General features: G+C 48.0%; 14 protein-coding genes across 14 annotated transcripts; 7 read left to right on the top strand and 7 right to left on the bottom strand.

Annotated features, from left to right (window-relative positions):
* Window positions 1–393: 393 nt before the first annotated feature.
* On the top strand, window positions 394–2134 carry BT62DRAFT_992884 (uncharacterized protein; the record flags this gene model as incomplete). The annotated part of the gene is made up of 12 exons (XM_043190369.1): window positions 394–516; window positions 563–659; window positions 723–819; window positions 846–990; window positions 1060–1084; window positions 1135–1198; window positions 1255–1280; window positions 1330–1392; window positions 1447–1727; window positions 1787–1895; window positions 1951–1978; window positions 2033–2134. The coding sequence occupies 12 exons, from the start codon at window positions 394–396 to the stop codon at window positions 2061–2063; spliced, it is 1089 nt and encodes a 362-aa protein (XP_043041457.1). The 3' UTR covers window positions 2064–2134.
* Window positions 2135–2264: 130 nt separating this feature from the next.
* Window positions 2265–3582, bottom strand: BT62DRAFT_918456 (uncharacterized protein; the record flags this gene model as incomplete). Its single annotated transcript, XM_043184087.1, has 6 exons — window positions 2265–2435; window positions 2483–2775; window positions 2830–2957; window positions 3013–3166; window positions 3219–3395; window positions 3444–3582. The coding sequence occupies 6 exons, from the start codon at window positions 3580–3582 to the stop codon at window positions 2265–2267; spliced, it is 1062 nt and encodes a 353-aa protein (XP_043041456.1).
* Window positions 3583–3759: 177 nt separating this feature from the next.
* On the top strand, window positions 3760–5093 carry BT62DRAFT_930054 (RNase P/MRP, p29 subunit). The gene is made up of 5 exons (XM_043185851.1): window positions 3760–3864; window positions 3916–4193; window positions 4241–4413; window positions 4466–4567; window positions 4617–5093. The coding sequence occupies exons 1-5, from the start codon at window positions 3805–3807 to the stop codon at window positions 4844–4846; spliced, it is 843 nt and encodes a 280-aa protein (XP_043041455.1). The 5' UTR covers window positions 3760–3804; the 3' UTR covers window positions 4847–5093.
* Window positions 5094–5174: 81 nt separating this feature from the next.
* On the top strand, window positions 5175–6981 carry BT62DRAFT_744369 (uncharacterized protein). Its single transcript, XM_043182123.1, has 9 exons — window positions 5175–5333; window positions 5390–5682; window positions 5727–5786; window positions 5834–5915; window positions 5967–6127; window positions 6184–6298; window positions 6347–6568; window positions 6621–6658; window positions 6708–6981. Exons 2-9 carry the CDS (start codon window positions 5467–5469, stop codon window positions 6780–6782), a joined length of 969 nt encoding a protein of 322 aa, XP_043041454.1. The 5' UTR covers window positions 5175–5333; window positions 5390–5466; the 3' UTR covers window positions 6783–6981.
* On the bottom strand, window positions 6800–8281 carry BT62DRAFT_986066 (OTU-domain-containing protein). Its single transcript, XM_043189984.1, has 7 exons — window positions 8119–8281; window positions 7802–8070; window positions 7661–7748; window positions 7553–7607; window positions 7234–7498; window positions 7067–7177; window positions 6800–7016 (listed from the first exon to the last, which is right to left on the bottom strand). The coding sequence occupies exons 1-7, from the start codon at window positions 8252–8254 to the stop codon at window positions 6933–6935; spliced, it is 1008 nt and encodes a 335-aa protein (XP_043041453.1). The 5' UTR covers window positions 8255–8281; the 3' UTR covers window positions 6800–6932.
* BT62DRAFT_744273 (uncharacterized protein) lies at window positions 8006–9369 on the top strand. Its single transcript, XM_043182121.1, has 6 exons — window positions 8006–8144; window positions 8203–8286; window positions 8356–8560; window positions 8612–8804; window positions 8861–9110; window positions 9159–9369. Exons 3-6 carry the CDS (start codon window positions 8399–8401, stop codon window positions 9301–9303), a joined length of 750 nt encoding a protein of 249 aa, XP_043041452.1. The 5' UTR covers window positions 8006–8144; window positions 8203–8286; window positions 8356–8398; the 3' UTR covers window positions 9304–9369.
* Window positions 9370–11909, bottom strand: BT62DRAFT_744353 (uncharacterized protein). The gene is made up of 8 exons (XM_043182122.1): window positions 11620–11909; window positions 11446–11565; window positions 11304–11396; window positions 10941–11249; window positions 10126–10887; window positions 9957–10067; window positions 9808–9906; window positions 9370–9756 (listed from the first exon to the last, which is right to left on the bottom strand). The coding sequence occupies exons 2-8, from the start codon at window positions 11557–11559 to the stop codon at window positions 9436–9438; spliced, it is 1809 nt and encodes a 602-aa protein (XP_043041451.1). The 5' UTR covers window positions 11560–11565; window positions 11620–11909; the 3' UTR covers window positions 9370–9435.
* Window positions 11910–12091: 182 nt separating this feature from the next.
* Window positions 12092–13599, top strand: BT62DRAFT_946765 (mitochondrial carrier). Its single transcript, XM_043187991.1, has 5 exons — window positions 12092–12408; window positions 12460–12528; window positions 12581–12779; window positions 12836–13213; window positions 13266–13599. The coding sequence occupies exons 1-5, from the start codon at window positions 12328–12330 to the stop codon at window positions 13496–13498; spliced, it is 960 nt and encodes a 319-aa protein (XP_043041450.1). The 5' UTR covers window positions 12092–12327; the 3' UTR covers window positions 13499–13599.
* A 1990-nt stretch (window positions 13600–15589) lies between these two features.
* BT62DRAFT_979770 (uncharacterized protein) lies at window positions 15590–16596 on the bottom strand (the record flags this gene model as incomplete). The annotated part of the gene is made up of 4 exons (XM_043189465.1): window positions 15590–15605; window positions 15652–15719; window positions 15775–15835; window positions 15887–16596. 4 exons carry the CDS (start codon window positions 16594–16596, stop codon window positions 15590–15592), a joined length of 855 nt encoding a protein of 284 aa, XP_043041449.1.
* A 98-nt stretch (window positions 16597–16694) lies between these two features.
* On the bottom strand, window positions 16695–17908 carry BT62DRAFT_1074481 (uncharacterized protein; the record flags this gene model as incomplete). The annotated part of the gene is made up of 1 exon (XM_043179024.1): window positions 16695–17908. The coding sequence occupies exon 1, from the start codon at window positions 17781–17783 to the stop codon at window positions 16695–16697; it is 1089 nt and encodes a 362-aa protein (XP_043041448.1). The 5' UTR covers window positions 17784–17908.
* Window positions 17909–18756: 848 nt separating this feature from the next.
* Window positions 18757–20312, bottom strand: BT62DRAFT_744020 (18S rRNA biogenesis protein). Its single transcript, XM_043182120.1, has 8 exons — window positions 20133–20312; window positions 20017–20088; window positions 19794–19969; window positions 19677–19748; window positions 19504–19628; window positions 19327–19452; window positions 19031–19276; window positions 18757–18980 (listed from the first exon to the last, which is right to left on the bottom strand). Exons 1-8 carry the CDS (start codon window positions 20266–20268, stop codon window positions 18836–18838), a joined length of 1098 nt encoding a protein of 365 aa, XP_043041447.1. The 5' UTR covers window positions 20269–20312; the 3' UTR covers window positions 18757–18835.
* On the top strand, window positions 20220–22129 carry BT62DRAFT_930046 (uncharacterized protein). Its single transcript, XM_043185850.1, has 8 exons — window positions 20220–20517; window positions 20576–20739; window positions 20788–20868; window positions 20917–21089; window positions 21139–21315; window positions 21366–21530; window positions 21582–21801; window positions 21852–22129. The coding sequence occupies exons 1-8, from the start codon at window positions 20401–20403 to the stop codon at window positions 22039–22041; spliced, it is 1287 nt and encodes a 428-aa protein (XP_043041446.1). The 5' UTR covers window positions 20220–20400; the 3' UTR covers window positions 22042–22129.
* A 504-nt stretch (window positions 22130–22633) lies between these two features.
* On the bottom strand, window positions 22634–23571 carry BT62DRAFT_965671 (ribosomal protein L24). Its single transcript, XM_043188785.1, has 5 exons — window positions 23541–23571; window positions 23314–23426; window positions 23048–23259; window positions 22933–22996; window positions 22634–22882 (listed from the first exon to the last, which is right to left on the bottom strand). The coding sequence occupies exons 1-5, from the start codon at window positions 23554–23556 to the stop codon at window positions 22880–22882; spliced, it is 408 nt and encodes a 135-aa protein (XP_043041445.1). The 5' UTR covers window positions 23557–23571; the 3' UTR covers window positions 22634–22879.
* A 576-nt stretch (window positions 23572–24147) lies between these two features.
* BT62DRAFT_965666 (uncharacterized protein) lies at window positions 24148–24481 on the top strand (the record flags this gene model as incomplete). Its single annotated transcript, XM_043188784.1, has 1 exon — window positions 24148–24481. A coding segment is annotated over one exon (231 nt), but the record flags the coding sequence as incomplete, so codon positions are not given.
* Window positions 24482–24816: the final 335 nt, after the last annotated feature.

Here is a 24816-nt window from a genome sequence, read left to right as displayed (position 1 = left end):
CTCCATGTGATCCTGTTCCGAGTCAACCAGCGGCCTGGCAGCTCTGGACACCAGAGCAAGTCCAAGTCTGTTATTTAGCCGACAAATACCTGGACAGTAGCTCTGGGGAAATTTCGGTTTCTCATAGCTTCCTTGTGTCTTCGTGGGCGGTATAATCAATGTGCATTGAGCCATCCGGTGACCATTTGAGCAGAAGTTGCAAGTCATCTGAAGCACGGTTTTACCTGGGACATAAATTGCCCCAAGTCTTCTATCTATCTGCTTCTCAGCAGCGATGAACCTCTCTGTGGTCTTAACCTTCTTGGCTCTAGTCGTAACCAGAGTATATTCCATTCTCGCATTTCCTGGTGCGGAAGGTACGCATGTTTTCTCCCTGCAACGTCCATATTCATCATGTTCCTACGCAGGTCTGGTGCGCAAGCGACCGGAGGCCGAGGGGGTAGCGTCTACGTCGTGATAAACTTAAACGACTTTGGCGAAGGCAGCCTCCGTGATGCCGTATCAGAGTCGAATCGAGTGTGTGTTCCTGAAAGCCCACTGGTTAATCTGATTTTTCCCACAGATTGTCGTGTTCGCAGTTGGCGGCTTCATTACAATTAGTGACCGTATCGTTGTTTCCAATCACGTTACCATTGCTGAGCAGACAAGTCTAATAAATTGCAAGTACATCTTGAATATTTTTCAATAAATAACGTACTTAACGAAGACTCTCGGTCCCGCAGGCGACTCCGGGAAAGACGCCATAACCATAGCCAACGGCGAAAACATGATTTTCGGTCACGTCAGTGTCTCCTGGGGCCGAGCTCCATCAACGGCAACGTAACCAATGTCACGATTTCCGACAGTATCATAGCACAAGGCCTGGAAACACATTCCTGCGGCGGTCTGATTCAAACAGACGGAGGTGTCAGTATTCTCCGTTCACTGTACATCGACAATCAGACGCGGAACCCAAAAGTGAAAGGCGTCAATGACTTCGTCAACAACGTCGTAAGTATCCCGAAGCCCGAGCCTGTTCATTTGGTCGCTTTGTGTTCTGATCGATAACGCGTTGCGCAGGTGTACAATTGGGGTGGCGGTGGCGGTACGGGTTGCCACCCGGTACCAAACTTTATTGACAGTCACTTATTCAAGGTTACATTGCTGGAGACTCGGCCGGACAATCATACACGAATATTATCGGAAATGTCTTCATCAGGTCCGGCGTGATTTTTCAGCTCCTCAACATTTCCGCTCATCATTCCTGTCGTGCAGTGGACCATCAACATCTATACATCCTTGTACGTCTACTTCATTTACCCTGCTGACGCCTGAAATATACCTTACCAGTCACTAGCGGTAACGAGAACTTCCACGCCTATATGTCCGACAACTATTACGATCCCGACCAGGGCAGTATACTGTCAACCTCTGACTGCAGCGCGCCTAGGCTCATTCTGATGTAAGACGGCACCTCGAACGGGTGGGTTCTGTCAGCGATCACTGACAACTATTCCGACATCGATTTCCAAACATCCCGGTACAACTATCCGACTGTCGTTACCCTGTTAAGTTCTTCTCAGGTTCTAGCTTCCGTCAGTGCATCCGCTGGCGCAAGCAAGGTTAGAGATCGCGTCGATACGTACCTGATTGGGACAGAACTTGGATTACTGGGCACCCAGGGTGCGCTAATATCAGACCCAACGACCTCACCGATCAATGGTCCGGGGCCTATTGACGGAGGAACAGTAAGTCCCTGGGAAAGTGTGTAGAACATGCCTAAAGTCGTTTGACCTCTCTATTCCAGGCGCTGACAGATTCAGATGGCGATGGTATTCCGGATGTCTATGAGTCTGCCCTTGGTACAAATCCCAATGTTGCCGACTCCGCGACCATCGCATCTAATGGTTATGCCAGTGAGTGCTGTGTTACTGCTCAAAAAATTTGAGAGAGCACATATCGATGTCGCAGATATCAAGAACTACTTTAACTCCTTGGCGTAATAATCAAAACATGCATATTGAAGTGACTAGTTAGATGACACTGTTAACAGATCGAAAACATCGGAAGCAGATAGCCAGTAGGTGTAAGAGGTGGCAACGATAACGGGATAAAGCAACGATAAGCAAGCAGTAAGGGGGAGAGCAGATATGACAGATAGCAAAAACAATGGCGAGGAAATACATAACAAAATCACTAACATCGGAAGTATGCTATCAAAGCAATTATAGCGGAAATTGAGATATGGTCTATTATCCTGGGGACACTCCCTGGTTTTGTTCGTTCTAGTCATCATTGGCGTCGGGTCGATTATTGTTGCCTTCTTGGTTTTGAGGCTGCAGCGGCGTCCTGCTGATTCCAATCGTTCCTGGACCCGGTAATCTAGTTGACGTGTATGGGATCGGCCTCATACTGACTGATCTACGAGTATCTGTACTCGGCATACGATTACCGCTCTGTCGAGGTCATCAGTACCAGCACAATGCAACAAATGTCAACTTACATTATACAACCTTGCCTTGGCTGAAGATGACCTCCTTGAGGATGGTTTCACTGTAGGCGACGAAGCTGAGCTAGTCGGTCCAGACGGTATTGCGGGTGAAGGTGCGGGAGTGATGAACGCAGGCGGAGAAGTGGCAGATCCTGGACTTGTGACCGGTGCACTCGCAATCCGACGGTTGGGGACACCGGCATGAGCGCTTGAGCTTGCTTGACTGCTTGAGCTAGCTTGGGGACTTGGAGTCGAAACGGGAGACGGCTCTTTCTCAGGCAGGATTCCTTGAGCGCGTAAGAACACTGTCGCAACAATTGAGTATCCATTAGCAAGATCCAGATAGTGGTAATATTTACCTCGCGACCGATAGCGGAATACAAAGGTTACATAGGTGCTAGGCGTTCTGCTAGTCGATTCTGGCTGGAACGGTCGGACTCCCCAAGTGAAACCATGCTGCTCGAAGGACGATACCTCGTCGCCGAACCTATGAAGCATGATTTCAGGAAAGAAGGAAACGGAAATGTCTAGCATGAACGCACCCGACACGGATGTCGCCAGGCTGTGATACACCCTGTCTTGAGGTTGGCAGCGTCAAGTGGGGATTCGGTGGTCGACTGGAAACGCGATTTACTCTCTTGATACGCAAAGTAATCATTCCAACGTCTCTCTGGGAGGTTCCGGAAGATGATCTGCCTACAGAGATGCTGAGTATCAATGAAGGTCCTAGATAGAAATTAGTACTCACCCGCTTCCGACTCGGTTATCTGCTGGAAGATAAAAGGCCTCTCGGTCCTCTTTGATGTCCTGACTCCAGATCTATAAGCAGTTCCACAGCCGTAGAGGAACCTTCCGGGGACAGTGAATCCGTCCAGAGTTATAAAAGAGCATGTATCAATCTTGCCGCCATGGTCCTGCCAGTGCACTGCAAAGGACTATAGCAGAAGGTAAGAAATATTAGCACAAAATATACACTCAACACTCTCCTGACCATCTTCACTTGGGATCCAACACGATACACGGTGATTAGTCGCGTCAACTGCCACCAGGTATTCTGGAAGCGGCTTCCCATTAGCCACAATCGATGCTGAGAAACCACGATGAGTGATCATAACAACGAGAAGTTCATTCAATATGAAGAGAAGGAGAGAAAACGTCCTCGAAGGGGGGGGGGGGGGAGAGTGAGAGTGGAAATCAAGTCGGAGTGGTCAACTTGGAACTTTTTTGTTCGATCGCGTTTACTGTCCACGTGATGCTGGATGTCACCTTTTGTAGTGTGCTGATTTTCAAATTAACATTGTCTTTCGTTTTCCTCTCGTTGTCTCTCATTCATTATGGCAGAGTTGTCAAAGCGTACCATTGACCTCTACAAGGATATTGCATCTTCCACCAAGGTGATCCAGACTTTTAGCTTTTAGAAGGACTTTGTACTCAGTTCTGGTTAGAACAACCGGCTCAAGCTTTCAAGCACATCGCCTTTCACGCCCAGGTTTATCACATCCAGTGTATCACAATCCTCAGATCCAGCCGAAATATATGCTACCAGAGTGCACGGACGGAAGATGGTGCTTGAAAATCCAGTCAAGGAAAGTAGGGAAAAAAAAGAACGTCTCGAGCGAAAGGCGAAGCACAAGGCTCACAAAGCTCGGAAACGCCTCGGCGTGGTAGGAAAGCGGGAAGCAAGGGAGAAAGCTGTGTGGAAGCTGGATGAGCATCAGGCCAGGTGAGTGTATTGTCAAATTATCTCTCACCTCTTATCTGTTCCACTAGGTTTAATATTTTCTTGCCTTTGCATCATCTCTGGATGGGATACATGTCTGAACTGCTTGGGCTCAACCAAAGATCTACATCTACAGGTATTCCGACAATCAAGGACATGCCATCCACTGGGTCCATGCATGCTAAGCTTCTGAAGGCCGATTTGCATGGATCTCTTATATCAGGTGCGTTCATTCGTCTCATCGTTACTTTATATAGGCTCACAGCTCTTTAAAGTGCGACGTTGCAAGAATCCGTGCTTGCTTACTCTATCGGGTATTGTAATCCACGAATCCGAAAATGCGTTCAAAATTATCACCAAAGAAGACCGAGTAAAACGTTCGTTGTCGGGGTCGTCTGATTCTGCCTTGTTCTAATTATTTTTTAGTTGTACCGAAAGCGAATGCAGTCTTTGCCTTTGCAGTTCCTCTGTTCTCTACACTTCCATCAAATTACGATTCCTCAACGTCCCTCCCTGTTCCATTGGCAGAGGAATCAAAAGACACGGTCTTGGATCGACCACACATCGAATTTGAGCTTTACGGGAACCAATTCAGATTCCGCTCTGCTGATCGTGCGGGTCGCAAATTCAAGCACAAGGAGACTATGGAGCTCTAACTTTGACGTTTGACGGTAGTGAATTATCACGACCAAGGACATTGCATTCATCGCAAGTTCAGGAGGGTCGATGATATCGAACCTTGCCAGTCATATGGAACGATCTACGTTGAAGCAAGGAGCCTCTGAAACGCCCTATGTAGGTGCATGCTTTTGCAGGGGGGAAGTACTCATGGGTTCTAGTGCAGATATGAACCCTCAGTGTAGTACAAGAAAATCCCTCATTTATAAGTATGGTAGACTGGTGGTGGAGTTGTTAATAGAAGTAGAGCGGTTAGTGAGCCACCATTTTGACTTTGAAGGTGGTGTTGCCAAGCAAACATAAATACTATTATAAAAGCCTCTTTTTCACTTTTTTCTTCATCCACCGCAACCTTTTAGACAGTGCCCGCCCTGCGACCTTTTTACACGCAGAGCGAGGCGATTAGGTATAGCGTAGACGAAAGCTGGTCGGGTATAAGAGCTTGCTAGCCTGTTCAGTGGTGCCGTGAGCGTCAGACCTTTCCTACATGTATCGTTTGCAATATACGCGTTTTTCCACAGTATACCTTCAGAATATCTTCATTCCGAGGAGGACACCATCTTTTTTCTCGTTCCTTCTTACACGATCTCTCTCATCAATGCCACCGAAACGCGCTGGCACGTCGAAACGCAAGCCCGTCGCGGACAGCGACGACGACGACGCGACAAGCATCAAAAAGGCCAGGGTTGAAACCCCTATCGAAGGGGCGCAACCGACCAACAAGGTCCTGCCTGTGAATATCTCATTTCCGCCACGAAAAGGGCTGAGGATTACAGCATGGAATGTATGTGGACTGGCAGCAAGTCAGAAGAAAGTGCGTCAGCCATTCGTCTGATTGGCCTGTTCTCATTCTTGAAGGGCTTTAAATTCTATGTCGAAGCTGAGGATCCTGATGTTCTTGTGTTGACTGAAACCAAAGTGCGCGACAGCGTCTGCTTCTCCTTGTCTTTCTGATCTCTGTTCAGGTCAACGACGAGTCGGCCGACCCCGCACTGAAAAGCCGGTTTCCTCATTCCTACTGGTCAATCTCTTCAAAAAAGACGTATTGTATGGATGCTGCTCAATCTTCTCATGCCAATTCTGAGATACATGTTACAGCTGGGACAGCCGTTCTCTCAAAGCAAAAGGCCCTGTCTGTTGATAAAAGCCTCCCAGGACATCCCGACCCGGAGGGCATCAAAGGACGCATCATCACCCTTGAGTTCGAGACCTGTTACCTCGTCGCGACTTATGTTCCCAATGCTGGCGCCGAACTCAAGGTATGTTCGCATTCACTCGTCAACCTGGGAAACAGGTAAACCCAATCCTCTCACAGACTCTTGGCGTTAAAAAGGAATGGAACGTCCACTTCACGCGATACATCCGGGACCTGGACAAGAAAAAGCCTGTTATCTGGACGGGAGACCTGAACGTCGCTCCGACGGAGATAGGCTCGTGGTCTACTCATCTTCCAAATCGCTCTCCTTAACCTCTAGCAGACCTTTGCAACGCGAAAAAGAATTGGAACAAAACTGCAGGGTACACTGAAACTGAAACAACAGCATACAAAGATATCCTTTCGCCTCCGGAAGATTCACCAGATGCAGAACATAAATTCGTTGATGTCTGGAGGAAACTACATCCAGAAGATAAGCATTATACCTATTTCTCCTATCGGTTCAACTGTAGAGCAAAAGGCATCGGCTGGCGGTTGGATATGTGTACGATTTCGCATGCCTTCTTTTGCGCATTTGCTCACGGAAATCTATCTAGTCGTCTTAAGCGAACGCATGGTCGATCGCGTCCAGATGGTAAAATATCTCACACCAGCAACCGTCGCTTACTAACTAATCGACTCAGTGTGAAATCCGAAGCGAGATATACGGCGCATCCGACCACTGTCCTCTGACTTTGGAAATAGACAGAGAACTTTGATTTTTCGCTCGCAACATGTCCAATTCATGCATCCATCCTTACATACCAGTATAAAGTTGTTTCTTTGGAAGAGACCACGAGAAATGCGTGTTCCCAAGCTTCCTTCCGAGCGACGGGCTTCTGACAACAGTAAAGGTGCCATAAATTTGTTTAATATTCTCCAAATCGTACATGTCCGGTCTCTTCTGCATGAGCCCGAGCGCCTTTCTCACCTTTTAAACCTTGGCCACATTGCTGTTGCGCTTTCAGCACACGGAGCTTTGAAGAAGATGATATCAACGTACTTCGCACTTCAGGTCAAAGGTAGACGTATTGGTAAAGGCCTTTTTTGCCCGCAAAGAATCTGTCAACTTTTTGGCAGCAACCAATATACTATCGGAGTCATCTGCACTTGACTTTATAGAACCCATATTTTAGCGATCTGTAAATAAAATTCACAGAAACAACTCACCACGGAAAACACGGTCTGATGCCATTCAGTCGGTGCCTCCAACATGGGTGCCAAAGTCACTGCGTCGTAGTGAATTCCTGAGTAAATGAGTATGCACCTCATTCCGCTACCATGCGGGCCTGGAGGAAAATGATCGACTCGGCCGGTCTCTACATCGATAGAGCATATCTCTGTTTTATAATGGGCTGCAAGGATGCCTAACTCAATGGCACCTCCCCACGTTGAGGGTTTGAGAATCTTGGATATATAATCGGCAGGAGGCTGTCTAGACTCGCGATGTAAGATAACAGAACGGAAGACAGTGAAAGCAATTGCGCACCCTAGAATGGCATCATTGTAGGTGTCCCCATCTGCTCGAATACCAGCGGCGACGACTGCGAGCCAATATCAGATACCATCTGAATGACGATTCAATCGCTGTACACACTTTGCCGCATTTGGGGAGCTTTGGCGATGTCTTGCTCAAAAATAAGAGCAACTGAAGAAAACAGACAGGAGTTATCATCGGGAACGACCTGAAATCGGGAGTCGTCAACTCGGTCGTTTTGTAATCCAGAAGGAAACTTACACGATGTATAAGAACGCCTCCCTCTGTCGGTACGTGTTCTGAAGTGTTTGCAGCAGCTAATGATGACGCAGGTATTGCAGGAATAGATGCAATTCTGGCAGACGTTGCTGGTCGAAACGCAAGATTCGCTGATGGGGATGGCCGCGGTGGATCGGGTGCATGTCCCGGTTCTTCACTGACAATAAGCTGATCGCCACGGGTGAGCCCCAGACTAGAAATCGGTAATTCTCCAATCAATGCTAGACTCTGGGGTGGATACCCGTGCTTCACTTGAACAGAGATCTAAACACCGTAGAATTTGAAGAGGGCCGACATACATATTTGACGGGACGGAAGGATGTCGGTAAGCTTTCGTATTTCTTGCTGGAGGTCCTGAACGGTGTAGGATTCGTCGTCGAAAGGGACGGATATGGTGGATGTGCCTTTAGGGTGACGGAGTCGAACGGGAGTCATGGTAGTGAGAGGAAGAGAAACGACATATCAAGGTAAAAAAATATACGTCATTTCAGGATCTAATTCACTAAAATGCCCTGAAATTGCAAAAATAATGAAAGACTACCTTTTTCAGTTTCGTCTCAATCTCTGCGTCATCACATCATGTCCGGCACAGGTGCTCGTGAAAATATCTTCGCAACGCGAATGGCCCTCACCAACACAAAGCTACGACTCAAGGGCGCACAGACAGGACACTCTCTTCTTGCCAAGAAACGAGACGCTCTCACCACGAGGTTCAGAGCTATCCTCAAAAAGGTCGACGAGGTCTGTTGTATCCGACTCTCTGCGTAGGATCGCTACTTAGTCCGACTTCAGGCAAAGAGAAAGATGGGCAGAGTCATGCAGTTGGCGTCGTTCTCAATGGCAGAGGTTACCTATGCGACAGGAGACATATCGTATCTCGTGCAGGAGCAAGCTAAGTCGGCTACGTTCAGGGTAAAAGCAAAGCAGGAGAACGTGTCTGGTGTCGTCCTTCCCACATTTGAGGTTGATCGTGTCGCTGGATCCGGTCTGTCTGCTCCGAGTCGATGTTATGTATGACTGGTGATGACAGGTGCTGTCTAGATTTCAACCTCACTGGACTGGGAAGGGGCGGTCAGCAAGTTTTGCGCGCAAAAGAGGTGTATGCTAAGGCAATTGAAACACTCGTTGAGCTGGCGTCTCTCCAGACAGCGTTCACTATCCTTGACGAAGTCATCCGAGCAACGAATCGACGAGTCAACGCCATCGAGCACGTTGTCATTCCCCGGCTGGAGAACACTATCAAGTACATTTTGAGTGAACTAGATGAGATGGATCGGGAGGAATTCTTTAGGCACGTAATTCTCTTCCCCCCGTCGCTACATCTTATACTCTATTACAGGCTGAAGAAAGTACAAGGGAAGAAAAAGCGGACCAATGCACCTCCGGAGCGGCCGTTTGAGTTCGATGAACCTCCAATAAACCCAGAGGAAGGCCAAGAATCTATTGACTTGCTGAGCAGCAAAGATAGTGATGTTATCTTTTGATTAATACGGTGACGGACGGACTGGTATACATATGTCTGGTTTTGTATCTGTTCCTCCATTGTTTAATTCCCCTACGTAGCAATGAATACCCTTCGTAATTTAACAAGTCCAGCAAGATAACAAAAACATCTCCTAGTCCCTTGGTTCAAGTTTCCTGAAAGCCAGCTTCAAAAGAAACTTGTGCAAAGGTGTTAACTTGACAGACTTGTCTTGCTCGACAATCGCCCCAACTTGGACATCGTCCATTTGGATCATTTTCAAAAAGTCCTCGTCGCTCCTGATACCAAGAAGAACGGCTGCTGGAATGAGTTCTTCAATGCCCAATGTCTTGAAATGTACACGGAGCATGATCGATATGGGATAGCTATCCAGTGCGGGTACCATGTGCAATGGGCAGTAAAAAACCTTGGCTATTTTGGTCTGGAATACTGATGGAGACCAGGAAGACCGTTTCTGTGCGTTGCTAGGTCAAAACGAGGGTAAATGCTGAAGGTAGGTGCTTACCTGTTGAGGTGTAGGAATCTGAGCGAGGTGCCGTCGAATGTAGACCTCGATGGGCCAGCGATCTTCATAATTTAACAACACGGGTCTTTCGTTACAGACCTACCAAGAGAATGACAATGTTGAAATTCAAATTGATGGACGGGACATACCACTCGTTGAAATTCATCCCACTTGTGAGTATGTTGGTTTTTGATCTCATCCAGGAACATGGTCTGGGGAAAGGGTTCAACGATGCTCTTGAATTCTGTCAGGAGCACATTCTTAGCATGAATAATCAGTATTGTCTTGTCAACTATCTTAGACAGTGGAGATGCCCACCGTTATATCCCAATATAAATCCATAGATATCTTCATCGACTCCCCTAATTTCTCGTGCTTTGTTGCAGGCTTAGAAAGCTCATCCAGGACCTCCTCGGTTGGCTGAGGGACGATCTGCCCAGGCAGTGGGAAAGGAACTTTATATTCCTTCCTCCTGAATCCCAGTCGTTCCCCATACTTCTCCATATCCTCCCTCAGACCCAGGGCTCGGAACGCACTGATCGACGTGCTATCGAAGAATCCGGTCCGCTGCTCAGGAGTCATTTGCATCACCAAGTGGAGATGATGGTTCGTAAAAATCCCGTTCGCGGCGAGAATATTGAGCAGGTCATCGTTTCGGTCCAAGTTGAGGAACACGGGGAGCTCAGAGGTGTCGGCTCTTTCGAGTTTGGGTAGGGCGCCGCATGAGAGACAAGCTTCGGGCCAGATCCGCTGGGTAGCAGTTATAGGTTCTGGAGTATTGGATCCGCACGCTGTGGCCATGTTGGAGAACGGAGGCATGCATGCTGGAGAGTTGGAAGGCCAAATGCTTACGCCTGATGGTGAAAGACTCGCAGTTGTATATTCATTACTCGGAGTCCCTGTGGCACTCACAAGCGATGCAGGCAAACTGTGGTAGAGACCGAAAGCGGGTGGGGTGGACAACAGCACAGATCTTTGAATGCGAGGACTTGGAGTACGGAGATCTATGGGACTAGAAGGTGATGCACTGCTGATGATAGGTTCAATGACTTGTACGGAAGGTGACTGAGCAGGAAGAATCTTGGAAGATAGATATATCAGAACCCCATGGAGATATGGAGATAAAGGCTTACATTGTGAATATCTTGGAATACTCTACGAGAAGAGGAGGGTTCTCTACCAATATTGCGGTATTCTGGGAGCGGTCGGCCGACATACTTGACCTTTCGCGCCGCGTCCAGAGAAACGCTCCTTACCGGTATCGTCTCGCGAGCCAATCTGGCACTTGTAGGACTGAAGGATGCATGTCTATTTTTGATGCATCTTGATGTGGTAGACCTATGATTGTGGTATGCGAGGGATTTGCAGGAGTAGGTGTCCCAGTACACCTGCACAGGCCAAAAGTCATGAAATTTATCTAGAACTTGATATTTATCATGAATCTGATGTATGTGTTAGAGAAAGACGCAGAGTATTCTATGCTAGCGTCATCGTACCTTGGCAATTAATAAATCCCACAGATGCTTTGGTTGGTCTTCCTGAAGTCTGTCAAGGGACAGACCCCAGTGCTGAGCATCCTGTATGCATTTCTGTAGACAATGAGACTAGTTAATATAAGTTGAACATCTGGCAAAGTACCTTAAATCCCTTGAACTGAGAGGAGGTCATGCCGACCGTGCTTTTAAGATATTCGGCGAGCTTCTTTACATTCGCCTTGTTCGGAGAGACACGAAACTCTTTGATTTTCTCCATGTCTATCTATAAATGCGAAGACGTTGAGAGATTTTGACGACGAATGAAAGTAACACTCACTTGGAATGCTTGTGAAAAGAAAAGGTAACAGAGAAAAGTTCAACATGATCACATGTTTTTAGAGATCTTCGCGCCTATGAAACGAATGTAGTCTTCGAATTACATACTTGGAAGCGTCGTTGCACTAAGCTCTGGTGGGAAACTTGGAACGAACGCCGATCCCACTGTACGTATAGTATATGTGTACTTTATGTTCCATGATACCCTTACCTTTAAGCTCTTTTGAGTGATGGACGACTACCGAGGCCTGAGGCCTGAGGATTCATCGAACCACTAGTAGGTTGAACGACTGGGATATTTTGGTCGGCATGTCGGCATGTTTTGGAACAAAAATGTAGCGACATGCAGTGACCTGCCGAATAATATGAACAATATGCAATAAATTAGGTCTCGTCAGACATTCGTGTGTTTTACTATCAGCTAGAAGGTAAAATAAGCTGGGTAATGCGCCAAAGGAAACACGGAGGTCGGCACCGGCAATCCGGCAACGGGGTGAACCGGAAGGTGTGATTTCCCCGGACCCCGCATCGTGATTATGGACAGCGACGACGAGTCGGAGGCCCGCGCGGAATCAAATATGATAGTCTATATACAGTCACATGCTGAGCCACTCGACCCGTACACCCCTGACTACCCGTCCTCTTCGTCCTTTCCTTTCTCTTCGCTGCCAGCCACGACGAGCTCGACCATCCCGCCTTTCCCAGTATCATGTCGCGAAACGGTAACAAGAAGCCCGTTGGCTTTGCAACCCATATCACTGCAGGCGGCATCGCAGGTGCTTGTGAAGCGGTACGAGCCTTCTCGCCATTGTGTCGCGCGATGTGCTCACTCTCTTCATAGCTAACATGTCAACCTTTGGACACCATAAAGGTCCGGATGCAGCTTTCCAAGTCTGGGCGTGCACCAGGGGTGAGTCTTGTCGTCGTGTGTCAGTCCTTCATTGTGTTCATAGACTAGCCAGACAAAACCAAGAGGTTTCTTCGCTACTGGCGCGTATATCGTACGCAGGGAGACCCCTTTGGCTCTGTACAAGGGTCTAGGTGCTGTTTTGTCTGGTATCGTCCCCAAAATGGCCATCCGGTTCGCTAGTTTTGAGGCCTACAAGGGCTGGCTGGCGGACAAGGAGACAGGGAAGACAAGCCTTGGCAACATATTCCTTGGTATGTGGTCCTCCCATTATGATTGGATGCCGTCTCTAACGAATTTCTTCCCACAGCGGGTCTTGGCGCTGGAACTACGGAGGCGGTCGCTGTCGTAACGCCCATGGAGGTTGTGAAAATACGGTTACAAGCTCAACAGCACTCCTTGGCCGATCCTCTCGAGACGCCGCGGTATCGAAATGCCGCTCATGCGGTATATACTATTGTGCGAGAAGAAGGCTTCTCTGCGTTGTATCGTGGTGTCTCTCTTACTGCACTTCGACAAGCGACCAACCAGGGAGCCAACTTTACCGTCTACCAGGAGCTGAAGAAGGCCGCGCAGCGGTGGCAGCCTGACCTCCCCGAGCTCCCTTCATACCAGCACATGATTATTGGTCTCATTTCTGGTGCGGCCGGTCCTATGTCGAATGCACCTATAGACACTATCAAGACTCGTAAGCACTGCATTTCGTTCTCCTATGAGGAGCTAAACCCATCCCGCAACAGGTCTACAGAAAAGTACCGCCGTTCCAGGTCAATCGGCGTTCCGTCGTATCTATGGTATCGCTGAGGACATGTGGAAGGCTGAGGGAGTAAGATCGTTCTACAAGGGTATAACTCCGCGTATTTTACGCGTGGCCCCTGGTCAGGCGATCGTGTTTGCGGTGTATGAGAGAGTCAGCACGGTGATTGAGCGGATTAATCCCACAGTGTATGAGGACGATACCTATGCGGAGTAGTCTGGCTTCTTTTCAGGTCTATTTCTATACCTATATACTAGGGAATTCATGTGCACATTCTACTGCAACGACGAAATGGCCAGCTAGTTGTTCCACCTTTTGGTTTCAGATAATGCCCACTGCGCGGGGTTGCATATCGCCCGTTGCCCCATGGTTTCATCATGATTACTTGGGAATCTTGGACTCATATGTACCTACAGTCTTCAATAATGATGTCATTAGACACGATTCTACGTCTAGAAATGATTGAATAGGCTCGTGTATTTCAAGAGATGTAGACGAAAAAAATCTAAAAGCTACGGTACCGGTTTCTTAAAAGCCATCTGCAACAAGTAGCGATAAAGTAAGGACAGCTTCACAGACTTTGTATTGACAAGGAGCATCTCAACGAACTCATTATCCATCTCAATCATCCTCACGAAGTCTTCGTTGCTTCATTCCTGCTGCATTGCTGATAGGAATACGAGCTCCTCGATTCAGCGCAAGCGGAAATGATGTTGGAGCATTGTAGAAATGGGATAACTGCTGAAGCCCGGAATCATGTGTTGACGACCAGGACATGCGAACATCTGTGCGACCTTGGCTTGAAAAGAGAACCATAAATCGGACTTTCCAATCTAAAAGCAAACAGTCAGAGGAGCGGAGTATGGCACAATAATGAGTACCGGGGATGTGCTAGTTGCCTTCATTTGACTCCTGATATAGATCTCGAGGGACCACAATTTGGCATATTGAGTTAAAAATGGACGCACTTGGGAAACCTAGGAAAGAAAGATAAGTGTCCTGATTTCCCGTATATCGGTACATGGAATACCTCCGAAGTGAAGGTATCCCACTGGCCTTCCGGGATGTCATGGAAGTATAGTTTTTCAGGGATTTCCGTGATAGTTCGTTTGAAGCAGACAGATTGTTTTCTAGTAGAGTAACATGTCTGTCCAAGATGCTCAGGTACTAAGAGTGATAAATACTCGCAGTAAGCTCATCATACTTATCCCTAGAGATCTGCATGACTTGAGCAAATCTATCAGGCAAACACGTCTGATCTACGAGTACATCCTTAACATCTTCAGACGGCTCGGGTATCGTGTCTTCCGTAGGCAAGCTCGACCTGTGTGATGCCGACTGCAGCACATATTCTCTCAGCCTTTTCTTCAGCTTCATCGTAGTAACCTCGTTAAGGTACTCGGGCGAAAGAAGATGAAGGAACCCATCCAGTTCGCTCTCACTTATGTGGATCAGTGAGCGGAGGTGCTGACTGGTAAAGATTCTCGCCATACTGAGAACGCATAGGAGGTGGATCTCTTTGTCAAAGTCCAGGAAAGCCAGGAACTTGGACTTGTAAACTTGATCTACGATCCACTTCTAGCTTAATTCTTTTGGTATCAGGTTCACTAATGCTTCGCGATGGCATTCCGTCGCCAGTTTTGGTTTTATTGGGAAAGGTCCCCTTGTATTTGTCGTTGCAAACCCACATAGTAGACCTCGACAGGCCAAGCATGCTCGAACTTGTCAAGACGGGGGTGTTTTTGAAGAACCTTGAAAAACCATGTTATTCAAGGCAAGTGCACCCTTGATCAGCATGACATACAGCTGCTTCAAACTTTCGCCAAGCATGCAGCGGCTGTCCATTTCGAAACTTGAAGGGAACAAGTCCCCAACGACACTACTGGAAAGACGAGATGTGAATGTATGCCTATAGCATATGAGTGAAGTCGATAATAAGACGATGTAATGGCTACCTTGATGGCTTCGAACTCCGACTTTCCGATACCTGCTGGTTTCATATGGTGAAACAGCTCATGTATCAGCATTTTGAGTGGAAACTTGGACGATTTTTGATCTTGATGCTACGAGACGGTGCTTCAGCAGAGTAAACAGAAACTCGAACACAAATCTCACGGTGAATCCATAGCGAGGAATCGAATGTGACAGCCTGAGAAAAAGGGAGCGAAGGCAAAAAATTAAACAAGCATCATATGCTCGCGATCTGCGCATAATCTTCTTTGGGGTAATGATGTGCAACAAGTCGGGTTCTCTCAGAATAGTACGGCATGTTTCCATTAGAGCATACTATATACATGTAGAACAGAGTCAACAAAACCTGTCACTAGAAGGACGTGAGAGACGGAGCAAAGGGACAAAGTCGAACGCACCTCTTCAGCTTAGCTCGACGATCTAACATAGCTTCTGCTAAACGTCCTTCCTTGCGAGCACGCTTCAGCTACAAAAAAAAAAGTCAACATGGCCATCGTTCATGACATAATCTTGAAAAGTACCTCTTTCCTGTCTTCCTTGGATACGACACTCCGTCCGGCACCCCAAGCCTGGAACATCCGACTACACGACAATCGTGAGTCCAAGAACCCACACACAGAAGTCCACACTCACTTGGAACCAGGCTCATCAATTGTTGGAGGGCCCGCGACACCCTCTGTCTTCTTTTTCTCTTCCTCGTTTGCTTCCTTCTTGTACTTGTTCTGAATTTTGAGCCAAAACCTTTCTTTGAATCCGACGTCTTCACTGTCTCCACGCAGCTGCAGTGCACCTCCAGCGACCTCGTCGATACCCAAGTACTTCTCATAGACATTCATGAATGCTACCATCCCGTCTGGCATGAGCACTGGCGTCCATTCCTCCTGCGGGCCCCGCGCATCTCGGTCCGAGGTGACGATACCGTGCATGTCGCAAGAAAGGAATTTGCCTTCGCCCGTACCTGTTCGCAGATTGATGGTCGGCGAGCCTGCAACGCGAGTGATGACCCATACCTGGGAAACATCCGTCGGCGTGCGCTCGAGAAGACTGGGGACCAGCTCATTATCATCTTCGGATTTCTCCTTGTCTAGGACGTGCAAGACGACGCGGTTGGAGGTAGAGTTGAAATTTATAGATATTGGAGAAGGGTCGGAGGGGTGAATCAGGAATGCAGGACCACGAATTTCGATGTCATTTTCAGGGAATACCCAAGTATCAGGATCGTCGTCGTCCTTGTGCCGACTGCTGCTGGCTCGACCTTCATCATCAACATCTCTTTTGCGTTTCTTCTTGGTTTTGTCGCCTTTGAACTTCAACTTTGTGGAGCGAATGGTATCTGTAGACATGACCGCGCTGGTATGTGGTCAAGTGGGTTTGCTTAGCAGTTATTTAATCTAATATTTTACATAAGATCAAACAATAATAATGCGATTTCCTATTTCGTTCAAAACCAGGGAAGCTCGTCGACGGATTTCTTGATTTCCTTCAGCGTCATCAATCGATCATAGTTTACCGCACCACAGCCTGCCTTTTCACATCTCGCCGCCCAGCACCTCTCCGCCACCGCCCACGACATGCAGCCAATACCAACTTGCTCTCCACTCCTTATTCCTCCCACTGCCAATCCGCTCACTCCGTCGCCCAGCGGCCTTTGGTCGATTTCCAACGTCAGCGCCTCTCTGAATGCCCTCCATGTCCGGTTATCCATCTTCGTCACCCCACACCGTCCGCAAACATACCCATCATCATTCCCTGCTGAGAACCGTCCCACGTCGTTAATGAGCGCTCTGAATGTCATTGTTCTTCTGCGACGAAGGTGCAGAAGCGGAAGGAAATCCTTCGATGATATCTTGGCGACCACTTCTTCCTGTTCGTCGGATAGATTGAACATGTCAATCCGCAGCGTAAATTTGGCCGCCAGTCTCATCTCCTCTTCCCAACCAAAGTGCGCTGCGATCGCATAGAATCTCAAAGGGTCTGTTTCCGTAAAGCGAGGGCACGAAACCGCCCCGCGGATGAAGGATATCGGGCCCTGCGCATCCCAGTTTTCTGCCAGGGTCAGGATTCGCTCCAAGTCGTCGTAGGACCAGCTGGATATTGACTTGGGGAGAGGTAGACCGAAGAGAAGGAGGAGTAAAGGTGTGAGTGTAGCCGCAGGTTCATATGTGGGAATAGGTTCACGCCCGGAACCGTCATCACCTCCCTTCGACTCCTCATCTTCGGCATGACTCCTCTGTGGTCGTGGAAGTGAGAACATCGTTCTGAAAAGTCCACAAGTGGTGCGCAAGGTATACGCATCTACCTGATACAGGGTGTCGTCCGAGGAGCTAAGCACGACGTCTGCATCTGGGGAAGAGAATAGTGGATGATATCTGGATTGCGATAAGCAAGATGATGTACTGGCGACAACAGCCATTGTCGGTGGGAACGATGGCGTAAATTCGTAGGAGGGAGCATATAATATGTCGCACACGTGCGGTACACAATGTAAAGGTGCGTTCGGTTGTTCATCCAAGAAATGCTGCTGAGGCATATCAGAAACGAGGGCGTTTCATTCACCTAGCAGGGTGGTAAGACTCGTTGTAAGGGCGTGCTGCAAGATCCAACGGTAAGTCTCCGCATCCTTGTCCCTGGTTGAATTCCGAATAGGCATTCATATGGTCCTTGGTGAACCTACTATCCTCATGCGTTCCCTTCCCTTATTTTCATCGTGACAGTTCCGACACCATTCTACGGGTCTTCCTAACCACCTGTCAAACACCCTTATCGTCGAGGTGCAAAGATCTCGTACAAGTCCTTCTGTCGGCTCGTCATGAACTTTGAGCCTCAAACCATCTGATTCGCAAGGAATTTTACTGGGCGAACATTCTTTGAGGCAGCGATGCCATTGGGCAAAAAGTGCAGTATCCTCTAGTCCAGCTCCGACACTCTGTCACAACATCACTGTTGATGATCATTTCTTTGAGTCCGACAGGATTCGCAGCATTTCCAGTTGACTTCACTCCGAATCGGTGTCATTCATATTTCGACGAATCGAGGAGCCATCAAAATAAGGCAACACCACTCATCTATTCAATGACCGCTGCACGCTGAAACCTTCTCTGCGGACGCCACTTGGCGCGTGATCATATCACCTCTTAAGAGTTACGACGACGTAACAAAGCCGAAGCCTCATTCATTCGTTGAGTTGTCATCGCACATAGCGTAATGACGACGGGTAATGCACTAGGAGAAGGCGTTCACGTTGAAGGCCTCCGCAAGTTCTGATGGCCACCTTTCCTTTTGCCGTTTAAACGCATCAGCTGCGTAGTTGCCTGATACCTAACACCCTATTCTTCACGGTTTAGGTGTGGCGGTGGAGGAAGGGATAAAGCGTTGGAACACAATGAAACGGAGTTGGCAGATTATGTCGTTAGGTTCCACGATACTATGGTGTTGGACTGTCGAATCTTATGTGTATGTGTGAATCTCTGATATGAATCAATCAAAGGAAATGACCATCGGAAAGCATGAAAGGGTACTATGGTGATGAATTATGACCGGTCTAGAACTACAACATATAGATACAGTACGAAATGGCAACATTCATGCGATTGTCCGGTTGGCGTTCACATACCCAGTCCCATAACACGAATATAACAGCTGTGAACAGTCAGGGTCTGTAGGATCTGTAGGGACGATTTTAAACGATGTGCCAAAGAAATCACGGATGTCTCGCAGAAATTGTATCCTAGACAAGGTCAGTCTTTCATCGACGTACAAGTGCGGGGGTCAACGTACGTCCGGGGTGTTGGTTCACTCATCCGGCAGCGCCCAACATCTTCACTACCGAGCACCATCATCATTAGGACGAACGTCTGGTGCTTTTGGTCGACACAACCTCCCCTTTCAATCTCTGCTAAGAGGGAACGAGAAGCTTCCAGTGCTATCTCCTCTGGTGTTACTCCTGGTCGAGAGATCGCCTCCGAACAATGGATTGCCGAAGTCGTCGACTCAGCCAAAAGCGTCAACGCATAACCTGGAGATCTAGAAGAGTCGCGTAAAGAATGAAAACGCCTATGGCGGCAACGACTTACTTTCCACTCTCGTCGCCTTTGTAGACGTCTGAATAGAGATATATATCAGGAATATATCGATTTATGACAGAGCGGCACGCCTCTATCATTCGATTGGAAAATTGTGGGCTCACGCGGACAGCGTGTCTATTCTAATCGGGTTAGAACTTTTGCTTCGATAATAGGCAGTACACTGACGCTATACCGCGTATTCGTTTTATTTTTCCCGGCTCCACGAAGTCAAGAGTCTTAACCTGCTTGACTATTGGGCACAGAAATTGAACCTCGCCGCCACCAGCGGGAGCCGCACCTCGCTTTTTAATCTGAAGAGCATGAATCCAATAACCCTGAATGCAAGCCAGTAAGCTTACCCGTAATTCCACGCCATCAGTGAGACCAAAGAGCTGCAAATGAGGCAGCGTCACCGTCCGTATCAGATCTGCCTAGTAAAATGAGCATCAATTTGCGTTTGGTATCTGCTGACGTACGGAAAGGTCGTGTTCGTCGGTCGTTATTCCTCTCAAAGTGAGCTGGAGAGGTTTTTTGGAAAAGGGCGCCAACATGATGATGGGCTCAAGGAAATAGCCAATGGATCGTGACAGAGGGCAATCATGAACCAATGGACCTCCAGATATAATACCGGGCTTCAGTAAGATAGCAGTACCTGTGATTTGTTCAGTCTCTGGCTGCTTTTAGCACTTTCATGCGTACCGGTTATTGATATTTCGATTATGGTCCCATTAGTGACCTTCTCCAGTAACCTGAGAAGACTTATTTCGAAATCTAAAAACAATAAGCGGAGAAAACAGGACGTAGGCAGTACATACCCCGAAGACCAGGATTTTTGTCGTCTGAGCGTATTTTGTCGATTCGCACTGGCTTCCCGCTCAATATCGACAGTACCAACCGATTTCTGAAGTGTTGGTGACTTCTATAATGCAGCAAAGAGCCTGTTTGTGCCATTTGACGACAAAGGAAAAAGGAAAGAACGCCGGACACGATGACGAAAAAGGAAACCGATCTCTGAACCTTGGATTATCAATATCCGTTCCCTTCTTACCTTTCCTTACACGCAACTGGTATCTTATGGCGACAATGGCAGGCTCTAATGGCATCGCAAGCCAGGACTGGGCAGGGCGTTACGACCATATTGACCAGATACTCAACACGCCGGGTCCCCGTACTAGTCCCGCATTCATGGCAGGGGACGGGGTGCGCGCGTTTTCTTTCTCGAACGGGCCGATACGACGCTGACTGACGCCTGGCGCAGGTCAAGGACTTCCTTCGCAATCAGGCCAAAATCCTCGTCATCGGTGCAGGCGGTCTGGGCTGCGAGATTCTTGCCAATCTTGCGCTCACAGGGTTCAAGGACATCCATGTCATTGACATGGATACAATTGATATTAGTAATCTCAATCGACAGTTTTTGTTTAGGTAGGCGCTGCTACGTCTCGTATGTCTCGCGTTTCTCACTTGTCCCAGACCGAAAGACGTTGGGCAACCCAAAGCCACGGTGGCGGCAGAATTCATCATGAAGAGGGTACCGGGAATCAAGGTCACGCCGTGAGTATATCTAGAACATTGCACATAACAAAATTAACTATTTTCCAGATACTTTGGCAAGATACAGGATAAAGATGACGAATATTACATGCAATTCAATCTCGTCATCTGTGGCCTTGATTCTGTCGAAGCACGGAGATGGATAAACGCGACACTAGTCAATCTCGTCGACCCAGAGAACCTAGAGAGTCTGAAGCCTCTCATTGATGGCGGCACAGAAGGTCTGTACGCAAATTATTGGTGCATATTCCCCGGCTGAGGCGTACCTAGGTTTCAAGGGTCAAGCCCGCGTCATCCTGCCAACGATTACATCGTGTTACGAATGCTCCCTAGATATGTTGAACAAACCTACTGCTTTCCCCATCTGTACCATCGCCAACACACCACGTCTCCCGGAACACTGCATAGAGTGGGCATCGGTGCTCGAATGGCCGCGTGTGCACAGAGGTGAGCCGTCCGCCCATGAGTACGATGGGATCCTTAACGGTTTCCGACAGACAAGAAGATGGATACTGACGATCCAGACCATATCAATTGGCTGTACACGGTCGCGTCTGCGCGCGCGAGAGAATTCAAAATAGAGGGTGTGACGTGGTCACTCACCCAAGGAGTGGTCAAAAACATCATCCCTGCTATTGCCTCTACCAATGCCATCATTGCAGGTTTGCTTTCATGTCCTTATCCCAAAGAGCCGAGCTTATCATGGTCGATAGCGGCTTGCTGTAATGAAGCCTTCAAGATTGCCACCAGTTCTGCTGCTTTCCTGAACAACTATTTCATGCTCATCGGTACCGAGGGTGTCTATTCGTATACGTTTGAACACGAAAAGCGAGACGACTGTCCCGTATGTGGTGGGGAGTCTTTAGAGATGTCCATCGGCCCGGAGATTACTGTTGAAGAGTTGATCGACATGCTGACAGAAAAGCAGGATATGTATGTTCTGCCTGGTGGATCGCATTTCGAAACGCTAACACCTTCTACAGCCAGATCAAGAAGCCTTCGTTGTCATCTGGATCAATACAAATTTATCTTCAGGCTCCTCCTCAACTGGAAGCTATTACCCGCCCCAATTTGCAGAAGAAGGTATCAGAGCTTCTCCCCACAGGAGGGGAAGTTACTGTTACTGCCAGCACATTACCTTTTAATCTGTCGTTAAACATCACTTACAAGTGATAATTGTATAACATCCTGTCCTGTCATATTGCTGTCGCATTGTTGTAACAAAGCAGAAATACAAACAAAATCTAACATCAAGTCTCCATTGGAAGATTTTCCTTCAATGCCCCTTCCATTATGATGTATGAATTGCTGGAAGGGCTGCAGCATCGCCCTCTTGGTGTTATTCAGAAATCGTCCGAATGCCGACTTGGAATATTCCTCCGGTGTAGCACCAAGGGAAACGCAGGTACGTCCGACATGGGAACGTGTCTATACAAGGCCCGTAAGGCCTTTGTTCGCCAAATCAGTGTTCTGTAGCGTTACGCATAAGTGAAGAGAGTGTTCCTACGAGTCGACAGCGTATAGGGACTGAGGATGTGATATGGGCAGACTTCATTATGAGCTAGAATGAGACTCAGATCTTCCTGCGCTGTAATATCACTCCAAACGTCGGAGAACGCGCAGAAGAATGCTCAGAGCCTTAATATATGATACCAACAAAGCATATCTCACGAGCACGGAGCGGTGGGTGATGTTACAGCCGTCGTAAGAGCCGGTGTAGGACCAACAGGCCAACAAGAGACGCTTCGATATAAAGAGCAAAATTCCCTCTAAACGCTGAATGATTCAAACTAGTTCTTCCCCGAGCAAAATACACTTGTTGGAAGACGAATATTTAAACTTCTGACAATCGTGTGGGTCTTCCACGATCCCATCACTTCAACGAGTCTTCTGGAGTCCCCACTAACAGAAAGTGGTTGTCATGTGGCATATCTTCGCAAGTGCATAGATACATGGATGATTTTTGTACGTCGATGTAAAGATATGAAAGAGACAACAGCTAAGGAATGAATTACTGGATGGGCGTAAATATGAGGTACAGATGAAAAGTAAAGGGCAACGCACATCGACCATCTCAATATCCGTTGATGTGTTCTTCTTCCTATCCTTGCGATCCAAGATTGCGCGCCTGACAAAATTATTAGTGCAGTCAAGGAGATTCTATGTCAGCACAACACACCTGTCCTTATCCATCTTGATGGTCGTGATGACCACATTGCTGGGGTGAATGCCGATGGGGGCAGAGGCGCCGTTGGACTTGTCCCGTTGCACACGGTCAACGTGGATAACCCACTTTTTGCGGTACACCTGCGTCACCTTTCCCTCCCGCCCCTTGTACTTGCCACGAACAATGCGAACTTCGTCATCCTTGCGAACGGGTAGGGAGCGAGCCTAAACACATTAAATGAGGAAATATTCCGGTCAATGAGATGGAAGTAGATGTACGTTGTGCTTGCCGCGGAGCTCCTTGGAGAGCGCAGAAGACATGATCTTTCGGCGGACAGATGAGGGAGCATCGAAGTGAGCCTTGCGGGCTTTGCGCCGCGAGGAAGAGACGTCTACCAAAATATAGTCTCAGCGTCATCCAGTTTCAAAGTCGCGAATCCAGCCATATTCCTGGCCAAAATCTCCCGGAAAAAGACAGAGAGGCAGCTGTTGAGCACAAAACCCACCTGCGGAGAATTTCATGGAGGGCGACGACGGCGTTCTTGAGGTCTTGAGGTCGAAGGCGGCGTTGAGTAGAGCTCTTTACCTTTCAAGACTTTGTTCCCACGCCAAATTCCCGCGCCACGTGATAGGATTTACCACGGTGAAAGAAAAACTTTGACAATGACTCTTTGCAGAAAGTGAACGCGTAACGTGCAATGTCGATTTTTTTTTGACATCTGTATACAAAGCAGACCGTGCTGCGACTATCTATATATGAACCCTTTCGCCTTGTCATGACCTTGAGACAGTATCATGGAGAACTTGAACTTGAGAAAAGGATACGAGAAAGTGTCTCCTCGCAAGGTCCAAGAAAGAGGAAGTCGGCTTGTTCGTCGCTCCTCGGAGCGATTCAAGTTGAATACTGCAACCTTTCCTCCGTGCTGGTTACAGAAGTCCCAATGACAAGGCACATATCAGCTTCGTCCACAGCATACCAAATTTCCCGCAAGTGTCGAGAATTCGCCAATCAGAGATGATAAAGCAGGACAAGATTTCAAGATTTCAGGCATGTTAGCCACTGCCAGGCTAAGTGGCAGTGGCGGTATGTTAAAATATTGTCAAACTCGTATACAATATTCCTGGCATTTCTTGATTTTATACCATGGCGCGGTGAGCTCGCTACAGACGTCTCTCCCTCCTTGGCCCGATTCGCGCAGTTTGTTCACCTCTTTGCCTTCTTCCCCACGTTCCTTGCCTACCATCACCATATCTCACGAATGGTCCCGTAGAGAACCGTTCCTGCCCGCCCGCGCGTCAATTTGCGAACGATATTTTGAGTGGGGTGGATGTTGCGGTTCGTGAAGCGTTTTAGGACGATATTCCCCGCGGTACGGTCCATTTGAAAAATCCGGTCTCGATGCTGAGCGTTTGCAAAACCGTGTTCCTCGTGTGAGTTGTGTTGTCAGTGTGGTGGGGATTGAAGCTGGCTAAATGTCACAAGGTCTTCGACATCTCTCTTAGTATCAGGTTGGTGTTGACCTGCACCGTTTTTATGGCCACACAACTCTGCGTATTCTTCCATATTTTCACAGAATCCATATTGACATATAAGCAACCTTTTTATAGCCAAGGGCCGTTCGTGTCAACGGCTAGCCGTAAAGGAGTCAGCCATTGACACGGACAAGATATTCCTGCTGGAGCGAGGACCTGGTTCTTCCACTTGGAGTCACAGGAGCAAGGCGTCGGGGTAGTCGCTCGTGCGAAGCTATGAGACCGCCGCAGTTAGCTTTCAAGTCTAGC

This window comes from Guyanagaster necrorhizus, assembly GCF_019112545.1.
Source record: "Guyanagaster necrorhizus MCA 3950 unplaced genomic scaffold BT62scaffold_8, whole genome shotgun sequence".
Classification (NCBI taxonomy): Eukaryota; Fungi; Basidiomycota; class Agaricomycetes; order Agaricales; family Physalacriaceae; genus Guyanagaster; species Guyanagaster necrorhizus.
The sequence above is the reverse complement of the archived record's forward strand: the minus strand, read 5'-3'. Positions and strand labels throughout refer to the sequence as shown.